Source organism: Chelonia mydas, chromosome 10, assembly GCF_015237465.2.
Source record: "Chelonia mydas isolate rCheMyd1 chromosome 10, rCheMyd1.pri.v2, whole genome shotgun sequence".
NCBI lineage: Eukaryota > Metazoa > Chordata > Testudines > Cheloniidae > Chelonia > Chelonia mydas.
Genome location: NC_051250.2, coordinates 46,811,283 through 46,834,651, shown reverse-complemented (window position 1 = coordinate 46,834,651; position 23,369 = coordinate 46,811,283). Strand labels below are relative to the sequence as shown.

Sequence of the window (23,369 nt, the reverse complement as noted above, 5' to 3'; positions counted from 1 at the left end):
CTGCCTCGGCTTCTGGTGAGCGAGCACTGAGCCGGGTCCCTTACCCACCCCGAGCAAGGGCTGCTCATCTAGCTGGGCCCCAAACCCCCTCTCTCGCTACACCATTAACCCTGGAAGGGAGGACAGCATCCATGGCTGCCTGTTTGTTTCCCCAGGTGCTGAGTGCCTCCATCCATGTGGGTACAGCAGATCTCCTAAACCAGATGGGGGAGGCTGCCTGGGACCTTTCAGGGGGATCCTGGAAGGTGCACTTGCAGGACATGCAGAAGGTAAAGGGTTATCATGCTGCAGGAGCAGATCACAGACTCAGATGGGGGAGGAGGGCTCTCGCCCTGCTGGAACAGCTGTAGTCCAATGTAATTCCTTCAAAACCCAGCAAAAATCCTTACCAATCCCCAAGCTACAAAGTAATGACTAAGGGAACTACAGTAGAATCCCTGGCCCTTTGCTGGTGGGACTGAGCGTTCTGGCTGGCGGTGGCGAGGCCAGGTGTCCTGTCTAGTGGAGGAAACAGAAAGCTGGTGCAGGAAGAGGATATTTCCAGACTTAGATGGCTTTCCTCTGCTCTGCAGGTTTTATGGCCTTGGCTACTGCACGACCTCAGCCCAGCAGCCCATGGGCCAGACCTGCTTCTCCTCCTGCAGACATTAGTTGGAGTAGTGAGAATGATTCCGGAGGAAGGCAGGCTGCCCTTGGCCAGCAGGTGCAGCAAGGGTAAACAGAGGTGAGTCCCAGTCTTTTGTCCACCTGCTCTTAATCTTTCTGTAGTGAGAGGCTTCTGCCCCGAGGTTGGGGTGGGGATCAGCTCTCGGCTCCGTTTCCTGCCCACTGCAAGGACACAGCTTGTTGTCGAGGGACAGTTAGAGCTCAGAGGTGAATGCAAAGGAGTTGTCCAGACTCAGAGCCTGACAGGATTTTTCTCTCTTCTGTTCTCAGGGGAAACCCCAGGGCCTCCCAGCTCCAGGAGCTGCTGGGGAACAAGTTATGCTCAGGTGGTTTCCTTATGCAGTGACTGCAGAGAAGCAAGAGGAGAAGGGAATCCAGCTTCTCCTCTGTTCCTCTTACACTTGCAAGGCCCTATGGGAGTTTCAAAACTAACTTGTTGGCACAAGGTTTGAGGATAGCATGGAGCATCCCAGCGATCTGTACATAACAGAGCTGGAGGCAGGGCAGAGAGGCCAGGTGGGGTTTCCCTGCCTTTACTAGAGAATTAATGGTACAGAAATGGATTCATAACCATGTTGTGTTTTGCTTTACTGTGATGGAAGAGCAGAAATCAGGCCCCAGAGATGGGGCTTAAAAAGAAGGCCATTCCTAAAATGGGATCGTTGGACACATGCCTAGAGAGGAAGGAGAGAGAGCTGATGGAGAAAGATATTTCCATACTGAGATGGCTTTCCCCTGCTTTGAAAGGTTTTATGGCCTGGGCTGCTGGAGCACCTCAGGCCAGCAACCTAGCAGCCAGTCCTGCCTCTCCTCCAGCAGATACTACTCAGGGTAGTGAAGAGGAGGCAGGCAGAGAAAAAGAGAGGTTTTTCTGTGAATCTCCAATCTTCTGCGTGTAGAGACAGGTGCACATAAGCAGCACAAGCCCTGGGAGCCAAGCATGCCCCAGTTAGCTACACTGGAGGAAGTGTACAAGGCCTATTCATGGGGTCTCTGCCCCACTTGGAACCTCCCACAGCCTCATGGGCTCAGGGCAGGTAAAACCAAGGACACCCAGAGGCTGACCTGGAATTCTCTCTGAAGGTGTGTTAGGCCTACCAAGGTTACCCTGAGCATCTGTGCTTACATCACACACTGATTCCCTTGGGCTTCTAGCACCCTATCCACCATTTCTCTCTCTACTAGGCATAGTGAGGCCAAGGCCAGCTGGGGAGCTTTGGTTGAGGTGCCAATCTGGCCCAGCAGGGCCTGTTGGACAGAACCATTAAAGCAGGAGAGCCTGAGAAAGCGTGTGGCTGGGAGAGAGGATGACAACCTAAGCAAAGCCCCGCAGCAGGCTTCACACACAGCACCAGGATCCCCCAGCTGCCTCCCTGTGTAGCACTGGGCTTCCCCCTGCAACCAGCTCCAGATTCCCCCAGCCAGCCCCACTGGTAGCATCAGACTCTTCCCCCCACCCCGGCTGGCTCCCTGTGCAGCAGCCGGCTATAGCTGGTGCCCTGCAGCCTCGCTTCCTGTCAGCAGCTGCTCTCCCCTTTGATCCCATTAACTGTCTCGCCTTCTCTGACTGGGCACTCTTCTCTGCAGGACACCAAGCAGCTGGAGGGGGCATGCAAAGAGCTCATGAGCCATCTCAGCACATAGTTTATTAAACAAAGAAAACCCTTATTTGATGCCACCTGCCTCCCGAGCACCAGGCCGGCCCCAGCACCTGGCCAAGCCCCCTACTCCCCTGCCAGGTAGCCCCTCCCGCCCACCACTGGCTTGCCATGTCCCTCCTCACTCCCCATCCCAAGAGGGGGAGAGACACGGTGAGCAGTGGGGATTTCTGGAGGGGAGTGGTGGACTTATCGGCAGGCAGCAGCAGGTAGCAGTGGAGGCCTTGGGGAAGGGGCAGGGCCAACACAGCCCAAGTGTCATGGCAGTGGGTTGGCAGCAGCTGCACCAAGGAAGGCTTAGCCTTCTCTGGCCTGTTATACCCACCGCCCACGCTGGGGGCATGGAAGATGCCGTGCCTAGGGACGCATAAGGTATAAATCCGGCCCTGCCTGCGTGTCAGAAGCACATCCAGCGGGGCCTGCCTGTGGCTGGGTGGGAAGGGCCAGAGCACTCTCACAGGGTGCGGGAGGCGACACCTGGGTTACTATGCAGCACAGGGAAGGGAGAGATGGAGGGAAGAGGCGTCTTGGCATTGAGACAACCTTCCCCTTAAATAGGTTTGTGTCAGATTTCCCCAGTCAGCCCCACTGGTGGCACTGACTCTTTCCACCCCCCCTCAATGCCCCAGCTGACTGCACTTGCAGAGGTCAGCTATAGCTGGTGCCCTCCAATCTTGCTCCCTGTACATACTGCAAGAATGTAGTTCCATGCTGATCTTAGGAGGAGTCACTGTATAACACACCTGGATCTCTAGCTGTTCCAGGGAAGTGTCAGTTCAGACTAGACAGCCATCCTTAAACAAGGCCAGCTGAGCAGCACTGCTTTACTGGGCAACAGGCAGAACCTAGCCAGCCATGGTTGTGATCCATAACCAGGTCTAGGAGGGTCCAGATTTCCTCTAGCTCTGAGGAAAGTTGGGTGTATTGTCCACCATCCCCTTCCTGCTGAAGTGACATCTTTAGAGCTGCTTGGCTAGATGTTTCCTCTGTGAAACTACAATAAGTCTTAGATGTGCCCCAGAAGGTTTAGGGAACTTGTCTGTTCAAGTGCTGACATCTTAAACTACTTGTCAGCAGGAATACTGGAGACTCCCAGTGCCACAAGTTTTCCCTGCAAAGGGCCATGGTCAGCTAAAGATTTGCCCAACAGCAAGTGCTTTGCCGAGCTTGATATTCTTGGCTAAAGGAGGAATATATACTGTCTGGCTGCAAAGCTCCTTTCAGCCCCCTCTGCTGTAGTATGGGGTGGGTGTATTGCCATGGTGGGGAGCAGAGGAGTCTGTGGAAGGAGACAGCACTGCTAATAAAGCCTCTTTTAGCTAAGGGCTGAATCTGGAAGACTGTTAGATGATCAGCTCTGGGCTACCCTTAACCCCCGCCCTCTCTCAATAAGCACATGCCAACAGGGTATATTCTTAGACCATTTATTCAGAATCACGCACAGTACACATTCACTGAAATGATTGCCACAGCTGAGAAACGCATATAAAAAAGGGGCACAAGTTAAACCAGTTTGCTGTGAGGGGAAAAAATAGCTTTCCCTGCCAACAGCAGATATGGCAGCAGCAGGCACTTTGAATAGGAGTGGACTGTCACCCTACTACATTCAGCCTCATACTGTTTGCTACTCTTCCTCCCCCCCCCCAGAAAAAAAAAAACACCCCATGAACAAACCTGATGGAGATTGAGGACTACAATAGGAGTCAGTTTCTAAGGAAAACAGATTATTCTGTATAATTATGTTTAGACCAGTAGTTTCTCAGAAGTGCAGACTTGCTGAGAGTTTGAAATGCAAGTAGTCCATGATGCAGAAGTAACTGCCCCATTACCCAGGTAATCCAGCTGTTTCTCTAAAGAGCACAAGAGAAGATTCCTTTAAGGACATGGTGCTTAAGAGTGGAAGCATCCCAAGTACTGGAATAGCACCCTTCTTAATCTAGGTCACCAATCTGAGGAAGCTGAGAATCTACTCTAGAACATGCTTTGGCTTCTGCCACCTCAGTTTGACAGGGGACATTTCCCAGAAAGTTGGAAGTGCCTATCATTCAAGGACATGTTGGCTAAGGAGACATGGCCTTATAGTGACTCAAACTGACAGGCTATTTCCACATCCCTGGGATGCTGCCACCAAATAAGCTAACTTGGGCAGGAGACCACCTGGCTGGTGAAAGCAAATCTGGGCTGGATCTTCTGTCTTTGCTCAGACCTACAAGATGGAAGAGTTACTCTTCCAGAGAAAAAGAAGTCATGGATGCTCTTAAGGGAAGAGCGTCCTCTGGTTAAAAGGGGAGCCTGGAAGGGAGCTGAGGAGGAAGGAATCCTCACTGGAGGATGCTAGCAGCTTCCAGAGGGCTTGCCTAAGCAGGAAATGACAGACCAAGGAGGGAGGTCTGAACCACAGCAAAACTTCTAGGAAGCTGAGATGGGAGACCTTATCTTAACTCAATTAAAGGCCTCTTTGAGAGGCAGTTGCCTAGAGATTGCACTAGTACTTCTACGAGAGTGTCTGGGAATGAGATGATCTGATGTCCTTTTGAAGCTTAGGACAAGTGTCCTCCCTGGTCAAAGAGCTCAGCTAGTTTAAGCAGTCACAAGACTGCCCTTGGTTCAGAGTTACAGAAACCAGGTATCTTAAGCCTCCTAGTCACAGCAACCATCAGAAGACAACGTTTTGGCACTGTAGCTACAGACACTCAGTAGCAAGCCGTGATACGAGTAGGAGATAGTTTAAAACATAACTTAAAACATTAAGTCAAATGCATGCTTACAATAAAACTTCCCTATCTCACAGGGGGATTTCTGCTTAAGTCAGGGAGAGCTGGGGGCATTATTCACACTGAATACCTAATCAGAACTCTTGCTAGGTCAAGAGGCCCTTCATCCAGGAGTTATTTCAGGTTGATAGAAGTCTGCCTCCTTGTGTTCCCTTGGAAGGAGCAGCTAGTCCTCAACAAGAGAGCTGTGCACAATTTAAGCATCACAGAAATCTTTTACTACAGCACTGATGTTCTTCAAGGAGGGAGGTGATGTCATTTCTTCCACCAAGAAGTTAGCCAGGATACACCTGGTGCTGCCACCTCCCTCCAGAATGTGGAAAAATGAATCCAGTTGCGGCCACTATTTTAGTTCTATAGTGTAGATAGAGTTTATTTAGGGTGCAGACATGGAATTGTCATTTCATACAGCTGAGAAAGTTTGCTCCATCCAAGGATTTTAGAATCATTCACATTTGGAAAGCAGCACGAATACTGACACCCCTATCAGAGATAGTGCTTTGAATCTTCCTGTTTCTACAGCAGGTTGGAGATTTAGGCCCATGAGCCAGGAGGAAGAACTTTTATATTGCATCTTCACTCACTGGCAGAGAGTTTTGTAGGTGTGTACGAATGTCTGCCATCATCCTGCAGTTCAAAAAAAAAGTTTAAGTCACACCCCTAGGGATTTGCCTGTGTCCTAGATAGCATCCTCTTCTCCTGCCCCCAAGAGACTTTCCTTTGGGACCCTGTACTTGGTGACTTTGCTACAGAGGGGCAAGTCTACCTCATGAGGGAGAGCTCCATTATCCTAGGGAAAGGCATATATGGAAAGGTTTAACATTGCATTATGTGGAATGAATTAGCACACAATGCTAGCATATTCCTACTCCAGGCAAGGAGCAGCTTGCTGTCTGGAGCATTGCATCTCCACCTCTAGTGCTGGATCTCAGCTTGGAAGGAAGGATCACCAAATATCTGAATATTGGAAAGGTATGGAGCCATGGGGATTTGGTAGTAGTCTCTTCAGTGGAGAAAGGAAGATTCAGATAGTTGTATGAGTGAGGACATTGATAGATCTGCAAAGCTGCACTCTAGGACATGGTAGGAAAGCCCATTAAGCAGCAACACTGGCATCCCTAGACCAACTGTTACCTCCTTGTTTGTGCCACCTTAGTATTGCTACCAGGCCCCAGAATACTAATCTGGGGTCACCTTAGGCATGGAATTTAAGTAAGGAAACATGCCCCCATCCCCGGACTGTTGTTACTTGCCTCTTCAATGGTAGAGCGGAATCCTTGATTATCCAGTTCAAACGTCTGTGTCCCTGCTTCGTGGTCTCTCCCACCCTGAATTATAGCTTTGTCATGCCAGCCAAATAGCCCAGAATTCAGGTACTAGTCAGAAAAAAATTACACCATAAGTGAGAGAAGAGATTTGTGCTAACAGGCTAGTGAGAGGCACTACCAGTTGCTAGGAAATGACCGACAGCTGCTCTGAATAGAGAGCTCTGAACTGCATGCACCCTTGTGTAGGCTAGCCCACATAGTGGCTCAGTGGACCAGGCTACTGGACAAGCCTGTCTGAGCATATAACTTTTGTACAAGAGGCAAAAAGTTACCACCTGGAAATGGAGCAATTGGTGGTACATATTAACTCTGCTTTACTGCTAGGTGAGCTCCTACATCTGAAGCTAGCCTCATTCCCTACTTGAAAGTTATCCAGTATACATTTTACACAAGTGTTTCCACTTATGTTGCTCAAGAGCAAGTTACAGCCCATCCATTTGGATGCCAAGGAGTTTTTGGGTTAATACCCAGTGTCTGTTGGTAGATCCCCGGTTACAGGAGCGGTCACCCCCCAAGTGAATGGAGAGAGTACAAAAAACTGGACAGGAAGTTCAGATATCATGCCTTCTGCCAGAGGCTATGCTTACTAAGTATTACTGCCACCTTACCAGCAGAGCCACAATGGGAATGGCAATTAGAACAAGGCCACACATGACAATAATTGCCATGGCATATCCAGGGAAACTTGGATACACAAAGGGAGGTTCCAGTTGGTCATCTAGAGTCAAGAGAGACAGTTAGTCCTACAGCTACTATGCAATGCCCTGTCAAAGAAAGTCAGATTCTTTTTAGTAGCACCCCCTCCACCCCCAATCTAGTGATCACCACAGCTTTATTTTTAGCTAAGCTATTTGAATGTAGCCCTTATGGGAGTAGTTTCTACTCTGCTGGCTCAGCTTCACACCCTCCCACAGTCTCCTGCCTTCCATCAGGCGCTCAGTCTAGTATCATTCTTTCTTCTCCAATGAAGAGGAGTCTCAACTGGTACATTAGGCCAGTAGTTCTTTGGAGCCGATCCCTGTGGGCGGTTTGAAGCAGTGGTGTGGCCAGCTGCCATAGCCAACAATTTAGAGTTCCACCTTATGCAGGGCTCTTGAGCCTCCATTGGCATAGGAAGTGCAACCAGCTTAGTTTTGGGTGGCAGGGGAAGAGAAATAATTGATGCTTCCCCCCAGGTAAAGCAGTAGCACAAACATGGGGTTGTGGTTCTGCTCCTGAAGGTTAGTGCTTTTGAGCAGGGAGCTTCAGACTGGAGGTCTGTTCTACAGCTATGTTACAACAGCTAGATAAGACTTCAGAATTTGACCAACACCATGCTGAAGACGTCTCGTATTCCAGCTAGATCCCCAAGCAGTCATACCTGCCACTGTGAAAGAATATGGGTCCACCTGAAAGCCTGACCCAGCCAACATGTGACCTGGACCAACTGAAAGAACAAGAGTCTGCAGAATGTCTGTACTGGCTGGGGCAGGGTGCTGGAATACAACATCCCCATGACAGATCAGGGAGCCACTTCTGTGGAGAGAGCAATAGATTCCAGTGAGGCACAGTAGCAGTCACCCAGAGGGCCACAGGCAGTCTGGACTTGAGAGCCAGACCCATGGCTTTTAACCCAGGGCTGCATCCTGGAATCATTCAGTCTTAGACTCCCAATTGTCACAGGCTCTAGGCAGCATGGGAATTAAGATCCACTGTTTCTTATGGGGAATGGTTACCTTCTAGCCAGAGGTTCACTGAAGTTGGTGGGAACTTAGTAGGTAGAAGAGGGAGGCATGCTTTTTCGATCCAGAAACACCATTACTGTAGGGTGGGAGTCTCAATAATGGATTGAGACACAAACATGTGACAAATGTTTTGGTCAGGCACTTTCAGCTGGCATCTTCCTAACCCCTACTAAGGTAGTGATATATCCTCGTACAGATACATTGATCCCTTGGTGCCCCAGAAGACTATCTTGTAGGAGGCAGACAAGAGGCCTTCCAGCCTACACAGAAGCAGAGTGTTTACTCACAGGAAGTCTCGAATTACCACTTGCAGGAGGCCTTGGTATTTCCTCAGGGAATGCATCAGCTGGAAGAGTGGATCAGAGTTAGACTGATTTAGTTCCCCTCCCACAGGCATTTTGTCCCATTGTAAAGCGTCTGCCAGCAAGGTACTCAGAACATCTGTCTCCAGCTCAACCCCATTCAGACCACTCTTTCCTCAGCAGGAGTCAGACCCAGGCTTAAGAGCTAGAGCATGGCTACACTTGCCGACGTAGAGCGCTTTGAGTTAAACCAGCCTTCGTAGAGCACAGTAGGGAAAGCGCTGCAGTCTGTCCACAGACAGCTTCAAGCGCACTGGCATGGCCACATTTGCAGCGGCATTGGGTGTGGTGCATTATGGGCAGCTATCCCAGCATGCAAGTGACTGCAATGTGTTTTTCAAATGGGGGGTGGGGTGTGGAGTGGAGTGTGTTGTGTGTATGTGGGGGGAGAGTGGGTTTTTGGGGGGGCTGAGAGCATGTCAACATGCTGTCTTGTAAGTTCAGACAGCAGCAGACCACTCCCCCTGCTACCTCCCTCTCACACACAGCATTTCACAGTAATGGCTGTCAGAAACGGAGCTTTCAAAGAGCATTTCTTCATTCCTACAGTGATTCAAAAAACAATGAGAAGAGTGGCCACTTGACTTAAGGGGATTATGGGATGTTTCCAGAGGCTGATCAGAGCGCAGTAATGCAATATCTCGTCCACACTGGCGCTGCAGTGCTCCAGCGGGGCACAGCAAAAATGTTATTCCACTTGTCGAGGTGGAGTACCAGCAGCGCTGTAGCCAGAGTCAGAGTGCTCTACATGCCTTGCCAGTGTGAACGGGTAGTGAGCTAGTGTGCCTGGGGCTCCTTTATTGCCCTGTAACTTGCAAGTGTAGCCAAGCCCTTAGCTTCACCCACCAGTTAGAGTTGTGGGAGCTCCAGCAAGGACACACTTGTCTGGAGTAACTCAGATGCCTTAAATCCATGTCAATATTTTAGGTTGAGCCTGGAATTCTACTAGAGCCTCCCATACAGGACAACACATTAGGAAGCCAAGTGAGCTTTGAAGCTCAGACACTATGAAGTCTGATTAAGCATAGCATGCTCCAGTAGTGTAGCCTTAAGAAGCAGTTTAGTTGCAACTCCCCCTTCCCTACCACAACCCTCCAGCTGAAGCTTTTGCTGTGATGGAATTTTACAAAGTTGTTTGATTTGTGAGATCATTTAAGTGAGCAACAAGAGCGAGCAGACTGTCCCCCGCAAGAGCCTAGTTTCACTAGAGAGCCTCGGGGGGGGGGGGGGGGGGGGAGATTACTGGTGCTCCAAGCCTCTGGAGACACTAGTTATGATAAAGCACCATAACCATTTTATTCCAAGTTGAGAGTGCTCCTTCTCCTAGCAGATGGGGTAGTCCAAGGCCTATATTTAGGATTAGTCTAAAGCCTTGAAGTAATGCTTTCTAGATTCCTCCTTTCTGCCCTTAAGATCTCAAGAGGGATTCTGTAGGGTCTCCTCTCCATGCCCAGAAGTCTGAGTACACTGGCGTCACTGGCTAGAAATTGGGTAGGCCTACCACATCAGCAAGGTCCCTGGTGAGGTTCTGGTGTTCCACAGAAGAGTGATCCAGCAGTTTCTCATTGACTGTCCTGTTGTTGATCAGGAAGGAAATGGGGAAGACCTGCAAGCTAAGCCTTGAATCTGGAATTGGAAGGAGAGATTCGAGCTAGATAAATGTTTAGTGGCCTCTACCAGCCAAGAGGAAGCGTAGAGGGAAGGGTACTGACCATCCACAGAGAGAGTTGTCAAGTCTACAGAGTAGTTAACAAGACCCCTCAGTGCTTGCAGAACCTGGCTGACATCAGCATGGGCATGTGTGTCAATGTAGGCTTTGCCACTGATCTCCAGGTCACCTTTGATGTCCCTAAGGGAGAAGAGAGTTTTAGCAGGGCACAAAGGTAAAAACCAGCAGGGGTTTGGAGGCTTGCCAGCACACTTGTCGCCACATTTCATTTGGTTACTACAGCAGTACTGCAGCCACCCAGTAGAGTCACTCATTTCAGATCATAGTCTCTGCAGAGACTATGAAGTCAGAGCCCTGCAGCAGGACTGCAATCCCCCGGACTTGCTGCCCTAATAGCAGGAGCTCATAAGACATACTTTTGCCACCCAATTCTGCCCATACCACCACAAAACACCTCCCCCCTCCCCGCCAGACTGTGGTAATTTGCAGGAACACACTATATCTCTTGTCAGTTTACCGAGGACTAGCCTACATTTTGTTTGAGTTAAGCATTTTACATGGTTTAAGATCTGCTTTATTCTTTTAGTGATAAAAATGGTGTCTGAATTCCATGTGTATATTCTAATATATTAATGGACTTTTAGTAGCATAGGGCAGGGTGGAAATCTGCCTCTTGCAGGAGCTAAGGTTTTTGCAGGTAGGAGTGGGATTTAAAAAATATATATAAAAAAAAATCTATGCATGAAACACAGGAGCAGGATTTATAAAATAAAAAAAAAATAGTCCCATGCAGGGCTCTATTTCACAGCAGTTGCATTTAAGACTGGATGATTAATACCTGCCCCTACTCATCCTTTAACTGGCTTTTGTATTCATGGAGGGGGGATTTTTATTTCAATAGAGCCAGAGACTATTGACTAGGTTGGAACCAGTGCTAGAACTAGAATGAGTCCAGTGCCCAACATGCTGCTTCAGCCATTTGAGAGGTCTTTCATCACAGGATGTTGCATTGTGACACAAGATAGTTCTCATTGAAGGAATGGGATGTACTCCCCCCTCCCAATGTTAGCACCACAGCATGGAGACCTTGGATTTCCACCTCACAGGTCTACCTGTTTGTCTCAATCTGGACTTGTGGTGACTCCTGCTATCCTGAATGTTCAGCGTTCTAGGTACATAATGCAAGGAAATTATATGTAGTGTTGGATTCTTGCCTTCACTTTGCTGCTTCCGTTCCTTCCACCCTCTCATGCATCAAGAAGGCATTTAGCTTACAGACAGTGGCAATAGGAGCAAGTCATTGAGCTCCCAGGATTGCCTCTTCCTTAGGGAAGCAGTATTTGGTAGAGAGAGATAATATTAGATGAGTGACATCTTGTGGGTAGCTAGATTTATTGCAAGGTCTCTATACACCCTACAATTCAGGGAGTCTCAAGCCTGCTCTCCTGTGGTCAATAGTAGTTGGAAGCTGCTGAATGGTTATTAGGTTCACCCCAGAAGAGGGTCTCTTCCCCATCCTCCACCCCCACCTGTGTCCTAAAGCAGTCTAGCCTTGTGCAGTCTAGCCAAGGCTATTTGGCTCCTTTGCACTCAGCCTAGCACTGCCCAGAGCTCCCCATTGGCTCCCCCACACTGCTAAGTAGCTGCTTCTGTGTATATAGCTTCCAAATAAGGTCTAGAGCTCTCTTGAGTTGTCCATACCTGAGTCTGACAAAGGAGAAGTTCTTCACTTTGTACAGGGTCCCCAGAGACTGAACCACCTACAGAGAAGAAAGGGGACAATTTGTTTCCCAGCTTCTCCAGAAGAGGGGTTGGGGAGACTGAAGTGACAATTCAGCAGGAACCTTATTCCTAATTCAGTTATTTAGGCCATTTCCATTCCCTAAATATCTCTTCATGTCCCTTGCAGTCCTTGATATGCAGCTGAGCTGCTGTTTCCTTTCACCCCAGTGGAACTAGATTGGAGTTCTGGTGGTCTATTTACTATGTGCAGCCATATGGTTCTTATTTGTGTGTCACGGTCTTCACTAGCCTCTACTTGCAGGGCACTAAGACCTCTACTAGAGTTAGTGAGTCACTCAGCCTTGCAAGATTGTCAAGCATTATCCTCACTTTGCAGATATCAAGTGACATACCCAACGGAACAGAAGAGCCCACATTCCCATGCCTTAACCATGAGGTGATCATTCTTCTCTTACAAGAGATAAAGGGAGACACTGCTCCATTGTCATGTGATTCAGTATAAGAGTTACCATACCACATTGTTTAGTTGGTCCAGAGAGCTCTGGCTGCTCACCCCACCGAACGCTGCAATTGAGCCGAGTCTCAGAGCAGTGAATGAGACAGACAGCTTTTCTGGCTCTAGATTCTCAAAGCTGAAACCTAGACAAGAGGGAGGCAGAAGGGCAGTGACATTGCCTAGACAGGACACCAGGCCATTACTCTGCCACCCTCCCCCTTCTCTGTCCAATGATGTTCTAGTACACAGGCTTTAGGCCTCAAGCCCAAACTAGAAGATCCACTATTTACCTTGCCACAACTTAAAAGTTTTGGCCAGAGGGGGCGAGCACACGGGGTGACAACAAATCTGAGGTGGCAGGTGGCATGCTCCATCTCAGGGATGGAGGCACCCTAAGAAGGATATGCTACTCTGATATTTTCCTTGAAGCAAAGTGCAGCATACTGTGGAAGCCTCCCTATAACTGCTACTGCAGCAAATGCAGTTTACCCATGACACTGGATGTTATCAAGAACCATGGTACAGTAGTCTCCAAATATATGGCTTGCATCTAATTGGGAGCCAACACCCCTTTCCCTCCCCATCACCCAATTATGATGGGTCACTGAGTGTACATGGAGATTACAGAAGCCACCTCTGGGAGGCACACACCACCTGGCTTGGTTATTGAAGGGCAGGCTTGACTGTTCCTGTGGCCATCTGGCAATGGGGAGGAGTGGTAGTGGGAGCTCTGCCCTGCTGCTGGGCACCGTATTGTGTTGCAGACACTCAGGTGCTTACCATTTGACCGGACAGACTTGACATCCACTCTCCAGTCAAAAAAGGTGTCCATTTTCCTTTCCACTTCTGTGACAACTGTGCGGATGAGGTCAGAGTTTGTGGGAGCAGGGCCATCTCTCTGGAATAAAACCTCACTCTCAACAATGATGGAACCATTCCTGTGAGAGGCCAGGGAGATAGCTAGATTAGAAGCTTTTAGTAGCATGATAGGAATGTATCAGGTACTGTGCAAACACAAGTCACATAGCTTTAGAAAGGCTATTCCAAAGGAACACCAGTTTAAAGCGTGAATTTGGTAGACCCCACTGCATTCGTCAGCCAATAGCCACCTACTGTCTGTTTTAGTAAACAGACACTTGCCATCACTATGTGTACCCAACCTGCTTCTGTTGGGTGACTTGGTAAGTTATCCCATCTGGATGGGAAGGGAAGCAAGACAACCTGAAGTCCTTGATCTATAATGTTACTCCCCACCCGAGGCTCACCCTCTTCCCTGCATAGCTTACAGACATAAGCTAGTGATGGAATATATGCACAGCACATTTAAAAGCTTAAGCAAGAGGAGTACTTATGTTGTGTAAGATACTCACAAAAACTGGAGAACGTTTGCTTGGAGAAAGTTCTCATAGCTGGATAACATCTTGTTTAGCTAGAAACAAGAAAAGCCACTGGTTAAGGACACATTTTCACAACAGCTACTTCACTATGAATAGCTAAGGCTTACTGGAAGTGGGGTCAGACTTGTAGGAACCTGGACTTGTTTGTGCAGAGCCAGGAAGTGATATCAATACTAGTTGTTCTTGGACTGGGAAGTGAAGCAGAGATTCAAGAGAGACTAAATCGATAAGCACAGAGTGGGCGGGTGGGAGAGAAGGGTAGAGTCCACATGGGTCTGAAGGATTAATAGGAAATGCTATCTCAGCATTGCCATGCATGGAACAAAGAATTTGTCTTACCACAGTCCATGGTAAGTCTATGCACATTTGGGAGAACAAAGCCCCGTGTTTATAGACTGCTTGTCTGCATCTGGCTAGTGTTGATCATGACTAAAACCAAACTTTTGTCTATTCAGTGGTAGAGTTATGTGCACTGGATACTCATTAAAGATGCCAGTCTGATGTGGATGGGTATTAGGATCCTTATGGGCTAGGCAGACTTTTCCCTCAAGGGAGCAGTCTTCATAGACATGAGCTGAAAACAAGCTACAAGTAGCTACTCAGTTGCAGCCTGGCAACTAAAGGAGCAAAGTTCAGCTCTAGTAACTGGCTGACTTCTCTAAATTCCAACACTTTCAGGAGTTCTACTTACAGTTAACTTCACTTCCTTCTCCAGCTTCTTGTACCCATCAGAAGACTTGTTCTTCAGGCGTTCTGTGTAAGCGATTCCAATAAGACGGAACTGCAGAGATAGGATATGCACAGGCAACTGCAGTGAAGGTGATGTAGGTCTAGTTGCAGACCCAGTCTTTCCCCTAGGGGAGAAGCTCAGTGTTGGAACCTCAGATTCAGGCAGGATCTGCTTTGAAATGAGGCCAGTTTTGATTGTAGCCACCTGCTTGGCAGTCACTGCCGCTGTGGTTAAGTTTGTTCTTGCAGCCATTGTCCTAGTTAATTCACTGAGGTCTGTTTTAGCTGTTGAACTGTGTTGGGAGATTAGCAGCAAGCGGGTGGACAAGGTTGATGTAGGAGGTATAAGCAATGTTGATAGAGTGGTTTTGTTCCAAGGCATCAGCTTAGTTGTCTTTGGTACAGTAGGAAGCTGCAGGCCAGGTGTGGTTGAAGTTCTGGCACTAGTGAGCCGGGCAGTTGTCTTTGTTGTGGGTAGAATGCTGGGGGTACTACGAAGGGAAGTCACCACACTAGGTTTGACTTCAGTGAGGGGCTGGAAAATGGGAGCATTGGGCCCAAAAGACTGTGTAAGGTTTATACTAGTAAGTAGTGTAGTTGTACTTAGCTCTGGAGGTGATGGCAGTGGAGCAGCTGTTCTATTTTTGACTGGTGTAGCCTTAGACACAGCCGTGCTTGTGGAGGTCAACCCAACAGCAGGTGCCATAACACTGACTGGAGACTCAGTAGAGGCCAACCCACTGAAGTTTGCTGCCTTTGTAGCCACACCTGGGACTTTGTGCTCTCCCAGAGTTGCTGATGTGGGCTTCCATTCTGATGCAGCTGTAGTGGAAGCTACTGGGACACCAGCTGCTGTTATAGGCACTGGAGTATGTTCCATTCCAGTAGGGGTTGAGCCAGCAAGCAATGCTAGCCCTGTTCTGTTTAGGTACAGGGGAGTGGAATGGGTGATGTTTGTCTCAGTCTTCATTATGACACTTGTATCGCTACTTGTTTTAGAGGGCAACAAAGGGAAGGTCTTATTCTGTGGAGAAGTGTGCACCTTTGGCCCTGGCTGGATGTCTGTCCCACTAGGCAGAGATGTGGTTGAGTGGGATAAGACCAAGTCAGCTGGGGTGGACAGCCTTCTTCTCATTCCTGGTCTACGGAGTGAGTAATGCTTACGTGCTGGTTGAGCTTGTGGCTTTGCTGAACTTGCACTGGAAAGCAGCTCTGTAGTTGGAGCATCACTTGAAGCTTCCAGCGGGAGCTCTGAGGAGCCAGGAGGCATTTTAGCCACTACTTCAGCAGCTGCCAGAGTCTGTTCTTTATCAAGGAACTTCACAGTTTTAGATAATTCCCGGTAGAGGGTGGCACTAGTAATGTTTGCAGCTGTACTGGCTCTTGAGACACTAGGGGATCTCTCAGGGCAGCAAGCAGAAGTACTGGACTGACTTCTAGGGCCCTTACTAATAGGCAACATATGGGACAGAGAATTGGCTGTAGTGTCTTCATGCAGGAAGCCTGCAACAGGCTTCACACTAGCCAGGACTGTGGAGTAGGTCAAAGCCTGACTGGTACCAGCAACTGGAGTGTCTGGCTTGGAGGAGACACCTCTCATTGATTCCTGAGAGGGAGAAACTCTTGTTAGATTGGCAGGAGCATGTGTAATAGCAAGGCTAGGAGAACCCTTTTGTTCCACAGCTGTACTAAGGTCAACAGACACCCAGGTTGGACAACTAGTGGAATCAGAACCAGTACATGCTATTTCAGTAGTGTGCTCTTTCAGTCTATGACCCAGCTGTCCCACTGGCAGGATTCTCTCTGTAGAGGAAGTGCTGGCAGTCTCTGCATCAAGTTTGAGATGATCAAGGGGATGTGTGGCTGAGGAAAGGCCAACTCCAGCTGCAACTGAAGGGGGACCCTCTGTAACACCTCCAGTCAGCTGAGTCATATCACTGACTGCAACATCAGTGAGAGTGTTAGAGCTAGTTACTAGATTATGAGGGACTCCAGGGACAATGGTCTGTTCTGAAGAGGCCTCAGGAAAGGTCTCTTCCAGCACCAGAGAACTTGGAGTGTCACGGTCAGCTGGAAGGTCTAATAATCCTGATAAACTAGTAGTTAGAACTAGCAGCTGGCCCAGCTCAGCAGTGGCTGGCTTGGGAACTAACGGTATGTGAGCCCTTGTTCCACTGTGTCCTGACAGAGCGGTAGGGATAGATCTCCCTACACCACTCTGTGAAGAAAACCCAGACGACACTTCTACTGAACTTGCATGCACCACACCAGGAAGAGTTACCTTTAGTGGTGAGACTGGAGCACCAGATGGGGGAGGAGATTGTGCAGTAGTGCTGACATGTACAGGTAGCATTGGCCAATTAATTGACTCTCTAACAGTGGGTGAGACAGCCATCAGTACAGCTGCAGTAAACTGCTCCTCAGTCTCTACCCGTTCAGTGCGGCCTGCTAAGGTGTCTGGAACAGTAAGGGGCCCAGGAGATGGGTGCTCTGTGAAGTGGCTCAGGTCACCCACATGCAGTGGTGCAGAAGCTGAGGTACTGGCCATTGGTTTGGCAGAGGGCAGTCTTGTTGTAGATACTGGGGCTGGGAGCAGGTTAGTGGATTGTGACATACTAACAGGAAGAGCACTCAACATGAATTTCGTCACATCAGATAGTTCAGAGGGACGGTGTTCCTGGTTGGGCATGGTTACACTGGGGGATGTAGCCAAGAAACTTTCTCCTGACGGAGGAGATGGTGTCAGAGACCCTGGCTGTGTCCCAGGGACAGTACCAAGCCACACTGGCTCCACAGGTTGATGAGCAGCCACACCAGTTGATATGGGGGAAGAACCTGGCCACCTACTGGTGGTCAGTTCTGTAGGGCCAATGTTAGTTGCTTCCAGAGATGTGGACTCCGGGAAGTTGGTACTCATGGTTAAGTTATCCTGGGTGGGAACAGCTGGGCTGGCTGGCATGGTAGGACTTGTGGTCAGTGACATTAAATAGGAAAGTTCTTTGCTAGCCCTATACGTTGGAGGTGCAGAGGCCAGGAATTTAGGCAAGACACTAGTGGGACTACTTCTAGTGGCTCTCTGATCTAGGCTAGTGCTGGGAGCCATTAGTGTGGCAAAGTGGGTCATTTTATACAGACCCCAGGCATCACTAGTGAGACTGTCTACAGCAGCTTGTTGCTTCAAGCCAGAGTTTGGACTTGACTGAGCAACGGAGGCAGTATCTGGAGAAACTTTTAAGGGCTGTGTAGATGCCTTTGGAGCAGAGTGCAATGAGTCATACTGCAAGAAGTCTGCATCTATTAGAAGGGATTGTGCTTGGGACAGAGTACCAGGTACCATTGCAGGGTAATTAGAGTCCATTGTGCCAACTTCCACGGCTTTAGATGCATGTGGGGAGAACATCAGGTCCTCCTTAGAGGATGCCTGTAGCCCCTTAGGGGAAAGCTTAGAAGAGAAGCCTGTCATTTTGGCTAGCGCATCAAGAGCCAGAGAAGTTTCAAGTCTCAGAGTCTTAGAGTCAATGCCATTCTTATCTTTCTTGGCAGCTCCCAATTTATAATGCAGGCTCCCTTTTCCATCAAGCTTGAATGCAAGTGCAGAGATCCGGCTTAAGTCACGCCATTTGGCTTCTGGGAGGCTTAGTTGGTCTGTGGTGCCTACAGAGTCTGCCCATAAGCTTCTAGCACGTTGCTTTTCCCCAGCAGCACGCAAGTCAGTTTGCCCTTTTACAATGTGGTTCAGTAAGTATTTGTTGGGTTTCATCAAGATGCCACCAGTAGCATTCTGGGATAGCAATAAGTCAGGCTGCAAGGGTAAAGTTGTAGGCACAGTGCCAAGAGGGTTCTGACAAGGAGTAGCTGAAGACCCTTCATTACATGCAATGGTACAAGCGAGAAAGCAGGTCACTGTAGCCAATATGATTTGCCATCTATGCCTTTTGGCAACAGTCACTAAGGCAGTGGCAGGGCATGGGGTTACTCTCATGGTGCTTTTTCTCCTTCTTGGGGAAGCCATTGTAGTGTCTTGCCCTGAAGACTTATCCATATGTGGCGGTCCTGCTCCATGATTTATCATGGGCAATCTCATCATGGCAGCTCAGCTGTGAAGAATTAGGAGATACAGTAGTTGCTTTAGTCTACAGTCCTCCCTAATTAAAGTAGCAGCTACTTTGATAGCTCGTGTCCCCATGGGATCCACTAGCCCAACTGCTAATGGAAGACTAAACTAATACCTTGAATAACCTGTGCAAGGCTGACACTCCAGAGGTTGAGCCAATTTAGTCCTTGCTATTTTAGTCAAGCTATGCAATGTTTTCCATAGCTACCTGCTCCCTTAAAAAAACCAAACACATACAGCCTTTTCCAACTAGGACTTTGAAACCAGCATAGGAAGGTCCTGGTTTAAATTAATCTCAGCTACAGCCTGTTTAACAAGGGGGTGTGGGGGGAGAGAAGATTGGATAGATACTATTCTAGCCAAGTGCTTGTTTTCTTTTAACTAGTCAGTTCTGACAGTCTCCCACCACACGCTTATTGAAGCGGCAATGGTCTTTTGTTGAGTATTAACATACCAGCTCTTAAATAGGTGTGTTCCTGTTTTAAATGGGTTCCCTCAACTACTTAAAGCCATGTTTAGATGGGACCTCAGAAGATGCAACAGTGCAGACTGCAAGTACTGGGCTAGGTTAGAAACCCCAAGGAGTGGAGAGATGCCTTCTTTTTCCAGCCCTCCATTACTCCAGATCACCTATTTTACAGAGCTCTGCTCTGGAGGGGATGAAAGAGGAAGGAAGTGTCCAAAAAAAAAAAACGCACCCCAAAAAAATACTACATTCATTCCTCCCCACAGTTACAGAAACTGGGAGGAATGGACACCTTATTCTTATGGAGAGGGATGTGGGACAGTTTGCCAAGTATATCACTGCACCCCAGCTGGCAGATCAGAACTTGTCAGCTACAGTTAATATGTAGGCTTGATAGGGAAGTCAAACCTAGGAGCCATGAAGAAGAGTCTATGCCAAGTAGCCACTTTAAGAGCTTTAGCAGCTTCTACCCACCTTCCAGTGGTGGAACCATCACAAGGTAAACACTCTGCAGAGTCACTAGAGGGGCTGAGGAAGGGTGAGTGGGTGCCCATTCCAAATCCTGAGGCAGAGCCCAGATTAGAGACCCTTTAGGCTACATCTACACAACAGCCTCCCAGCTCACATACACATACTTGTACTAGCTACCCACCCACAGGGGTCAGGCCAGTTACTACTCAACATGGCTAAGCTGTGGTGCCACTGCCCATTCTACCACACCTACACATACTTGTGCATAACAGTGGTGTATGCAAACTGGGATACAGGCCCCTAGTTTTTTGTAGGCACAATCGCTTTAGTATGCTATGCGCCCACCAGCTCCTAGGTCTACAGCAGGTATATAAGTGCAGCTCCCATAACAACCTCAGGCTCAGCATTTTTGTCTTGGAGGTTTGTGATGGGAGTCTAATGCAGAAGTGAAAGTGTGTCTTGTAGGCACAGCAAGGCTAGAGCTGAAACAGCATCTACAGCTAGTGGAAGACATTCAGGCAAGTTAATGCTACACTTGCTGTGGGGCTAACTGTGATGAAGCTTTACTAAAAAGTTAGGTGGCGAGCACTGGTGAGAGTCAACCATCCCTAGCTACAGCCATAGGCAACTCATGATCACACAATAGGAGAGCACTCTAGACATGGACACTAGGCATTCTAGAGTTAGCGAGTGGACCAGTATGAGGAAGCCTACACTTAGCTTGCCATGCACAGTCCTAAGCAAGATAAGGCTGCCCCCTCCAAAGCCAGGGCGGGCTAGTACATGCAAGGGCTAGGGCCACCAGAAGAGGCATGCACAGAAGAGAAAGATAAAATCTAGGGACTCCCAATACCTAGCTGCTTCTTCTCAGTTACTCAGCTGTTTTCTACAGCAGTTGCAGGACTTTAGCTTGTTTTCCCAGGACAGCTTTTATGGCTTCTTCCCCCCACCACTTTCAGATGCATGCCCAGTGCACTAGTAGCAAGCAGATCATGAATGCAGGCCCAGGGGGCGGGGGCAGCAGGGGAAGAGAAATCAAGATCAGAGGTTTGTCAACTAACTTTCACTTCTCAAAAGCAGGCCTTGCCACCCTAAACTTCTTATCCCAGGTCTCCTCAACAAGCCTTCTACATACAGCCAATTAGTTAGGCTAGCTGCCTAAGACAATGCTAGTATGACAAGTATTTACTAGATACCTTGCAGAGAAAATGCAGGGAACCACTAGCTATCATTCCTATGCCAAATGGGTATCATACTGTGAAATGAGCACCCCAGAATGCTGTAGGCTAGTCAAGCCCTGCAAGTCACTCCAGGCTGACATTAAAGCAACCCCTCTTAAGGGACTAATTTCACTTTTAAGGAAGTACATATAGCCAGACACCCACAGCAGAACCCGAAGAACTTCTTTGCAAGAAGGCAATGATACTTTCAGAGTAAGAGCCATAGTCTAAGCAACCATTCACCCAATCCCCTTAACCAAGGGCACTGATTTTTTTCAACAAGCCCCAACCTAGTCTTACCTTAGAGCTACTGACCAGTCACCCACACAAAGGGGAAGGGTACAAAGCAGCAGACCATAGGCCTGCTCTTTTATTTCATTGGCATGGGGGATGGGAATGCAAGGCAGGAAGTACCTGCTGAGTCCCAGATGGCCAGGTTCCTCATTAACCCACTTTGCACCTCTCCATGTGAAACCTCTTCCCACCAGAACGAGAAGGAGGAGGAATGCAAGTTTTCCCGTGATGCTTTGGCTACAGGAATTGGGAAGTGCGTGGTCAGCCTTTGCTGGTTCTGAATGTGTGTGTGTGTTACATTCCTCCAGCCCACTGACCCCAAAACACAACACATGCTCCTCAAAATGCCACGTTTGTCTAGACAGGCCCTCTATATGTTACTGCCCTGGAGTATGGGTAGGAGGGAAACACCAGCTGGCCTCTCTAACTACAAAAGGGAGGGGGTGCCTGGAGTTTGAAGGCAGCAACATACCGCTGCTTCCTCACTATTTATTGCTTGAAGAGCTGGAAAGTAAAGATAGAATTGGGAACACGATTCAGTGCTGCTGGGAACAGGGAAATAAGTCTAGTGTGGGATTAAAAGAGCTAGGCTAAAGGAAGCTGATTGTATGGCTCAGGGGACTGGTACTAGCTGTTACAGTTTTGCATTAGTAGGTAACAAGTGTGTGCCCAGAGTAGGTCAGTTATGAGACCAAGGTGTATACCTGTCAGTGTTTGAAAAATTAGTAGGATGTTGTAAGAATAAAAGAAAATTGAAGCAACAGGGTAAAAATTTCATTAAGACATTAGATTAAACTCAGGATGGTTAACAGCTGTTCAGACGCTCATGTGAAATGGGTCTGGCTCCTACTGGACAGGTGACCAAGTTAACAACACAACTGCCATTCTAACTGACTCCATTCTTGGCAATTTTTGGAGGAAAACCCAGGACCGAATGGCCAGTGAGTTACCCACTCAACCCTAGAGGTGGTTGCTCCAAAGGTTACAGTGTTAGTCTGTATTCGCAAAAAGAACAGGAGGACTTGTGGCACCTTTAGAGACTAACCAATTTATTTGAGCATAAGCTTTCGTGAGCTACAGCTCACTTCATCGGATGCATACTTCATCGTATGCATCCGATGAAGTGAGCCTTTTCTTTTTCCCCATGTTAAGTATCCTCACACCTTCGTGTCAACTGTCCGAAATGGGCCATCTTGATTATCACTTCAAAAGTTTTTTTCCCCCTGCTGATAATAGCTCCTCTTAATTAATTAGCTTCTTACAGTTGGTATGGGTACTTCCACCTTTTCATGTTCTCTGTATGTATAAATATCTTCTTACTATATGTTCCATTCTATGAGTCCAATGAAGTGGGCTGTAGCCCACGAACGCTTATGCTCTAATAAATTTGTTAGTCTCTAAAATGCCACAAGAACTTCTGTTCTTTTTGCTGATACAGACTAACACGGCTGCTACTCTAAAATATATTTTCAGTACTTTACAGCAAATCACAGGTCAGTTTCCTAAATGGCTGAGTATACAAGCTGCTAGCTAAAGCATAAACCAGCGCTATCAGCGTCCTGCTCCTGGCTGACCCCAATTTTCTGGTACCACCCTGAATAAGTCACTCAATCTGTACCGGGGAGAATAACAATGCAGGGGTTTTATGAGGCCTAATTCATTAACGTTTGCCAAACACATTTGAGATCGATGGCACTATAGCTATGCAAGGCGTTATTTTAAGCCCCACTTCTTTCTAGGTGTCTATGTTGCACAAAATTTGAAATGAAAGTGGATTTGTGTCTTTCCTGACTGGTGGGTATCACAGGGCCTTAGTGTGACGCTGCTGCATACTCACAATTTCAGAGCCCAATGTCCGAAACTGTAACTTGGATTATATTGCTTTGGCAAACAGAAACATTAATTTGCTAGTTAACCATTAATGTGATCTTTATATATTACATGGTAATGCTATTCTGCTGATTATGTCATTATTAAAGCAGGTGTGGAGGGTTGGGGACTCTAAATAGCCCCACTTTCTGGTTATGAGGCATGAGAGCCTCGGTGGGCCAACAGACTTGCTCCTCTTAGCTTCTTTTAAATCTTCTAGCCAGCTCTGTAGCACTGTTAAGCCTATTGATGGCTCTGCCTCAGATGGGGTACAGGAGGCATGAGGCGATATGGTTTGCTCTGCAGCTAACTCTGGGAGGATAAACAGCCAGAATAAAAATCACTGCTTTTCAATTTATTGGACTTTCCTGGGTTCCTACCATAACTCC

At 48.1% G+C, this 23,369-nt stretch overlaps 1 protein-coding gene across 2 annotated transcripts; it reads right to left on the bottom strand.

Annotated features, from left to right (window-relative positions):
* Positions 1-3,734: 3,734 nt before the first annotated feature.
* LOC122462073 (mucin-17-like) lies at positions 3,735-21,352 on the bottom strand. 2 transcript variants are annotated; one of them, XM_043524175.1, is made up of 13 exons: positions 21,118-21,352; positions 14,509-18,643; positions 13,791-13,849; positions 13,201-13,358; positions 12,439-12,563; positions 11,883-11,941; positions 10,225-10,361; positions 10,014-10,138; positions 8,438-8,496; positions 7,787-7,941; positions 7,035-7,144; positions 6,352-6,474; positions 3,735-5,730 (listed from the first exon to the last, which is right to left on the bottom strand). In XM_043524175.1, exons 2-13 carry the CDS (start codon positions 18,631-18,633, stop codon positions 5,662-5,664), a joined length of 5,304 nt encoding a protein of 1,767 aa, XP_043380110.1. In that variant the 5' UTR covers positions 18,634-18,643; positions 21,118-21,352; the 3' UTR covers positions 3,735-5,661. The 2 variants fall into 2 exon arrangements, with proteins under 2 accessions (XP_043380110.1, XP_043380111.1); XM_043524176.1 differs by having other exon boundaries at positions 3,735-5,725; positions 21,118-21,225.
* Positions 21,353-23,369: the final 2,017 nt, after the last annotated feature.

Coding starts and splice junctions, on each gene's coding strand:
- LOC122462073 (XM_043524175.1), bottom strand. CDS start 18,633: ATGATGAGATTGCCCATGATAAATCATGGAGCAGGACCGCCACATATG. Junction 13,850..14,508: donor AGAAGGAAGTGAAGTTAACT/GTAAGTAGAACT, acceptor TCTTGTTTCTAG/CTAAACAAGATGTTATCCAG. Junction 7,942..8,437: donor GTGGTAATTCGAGACTTCCT/GTGAGTAAACAC, acceptor CTCTCTCCACAG/AAGTGGCTCCCTGATCTGTC.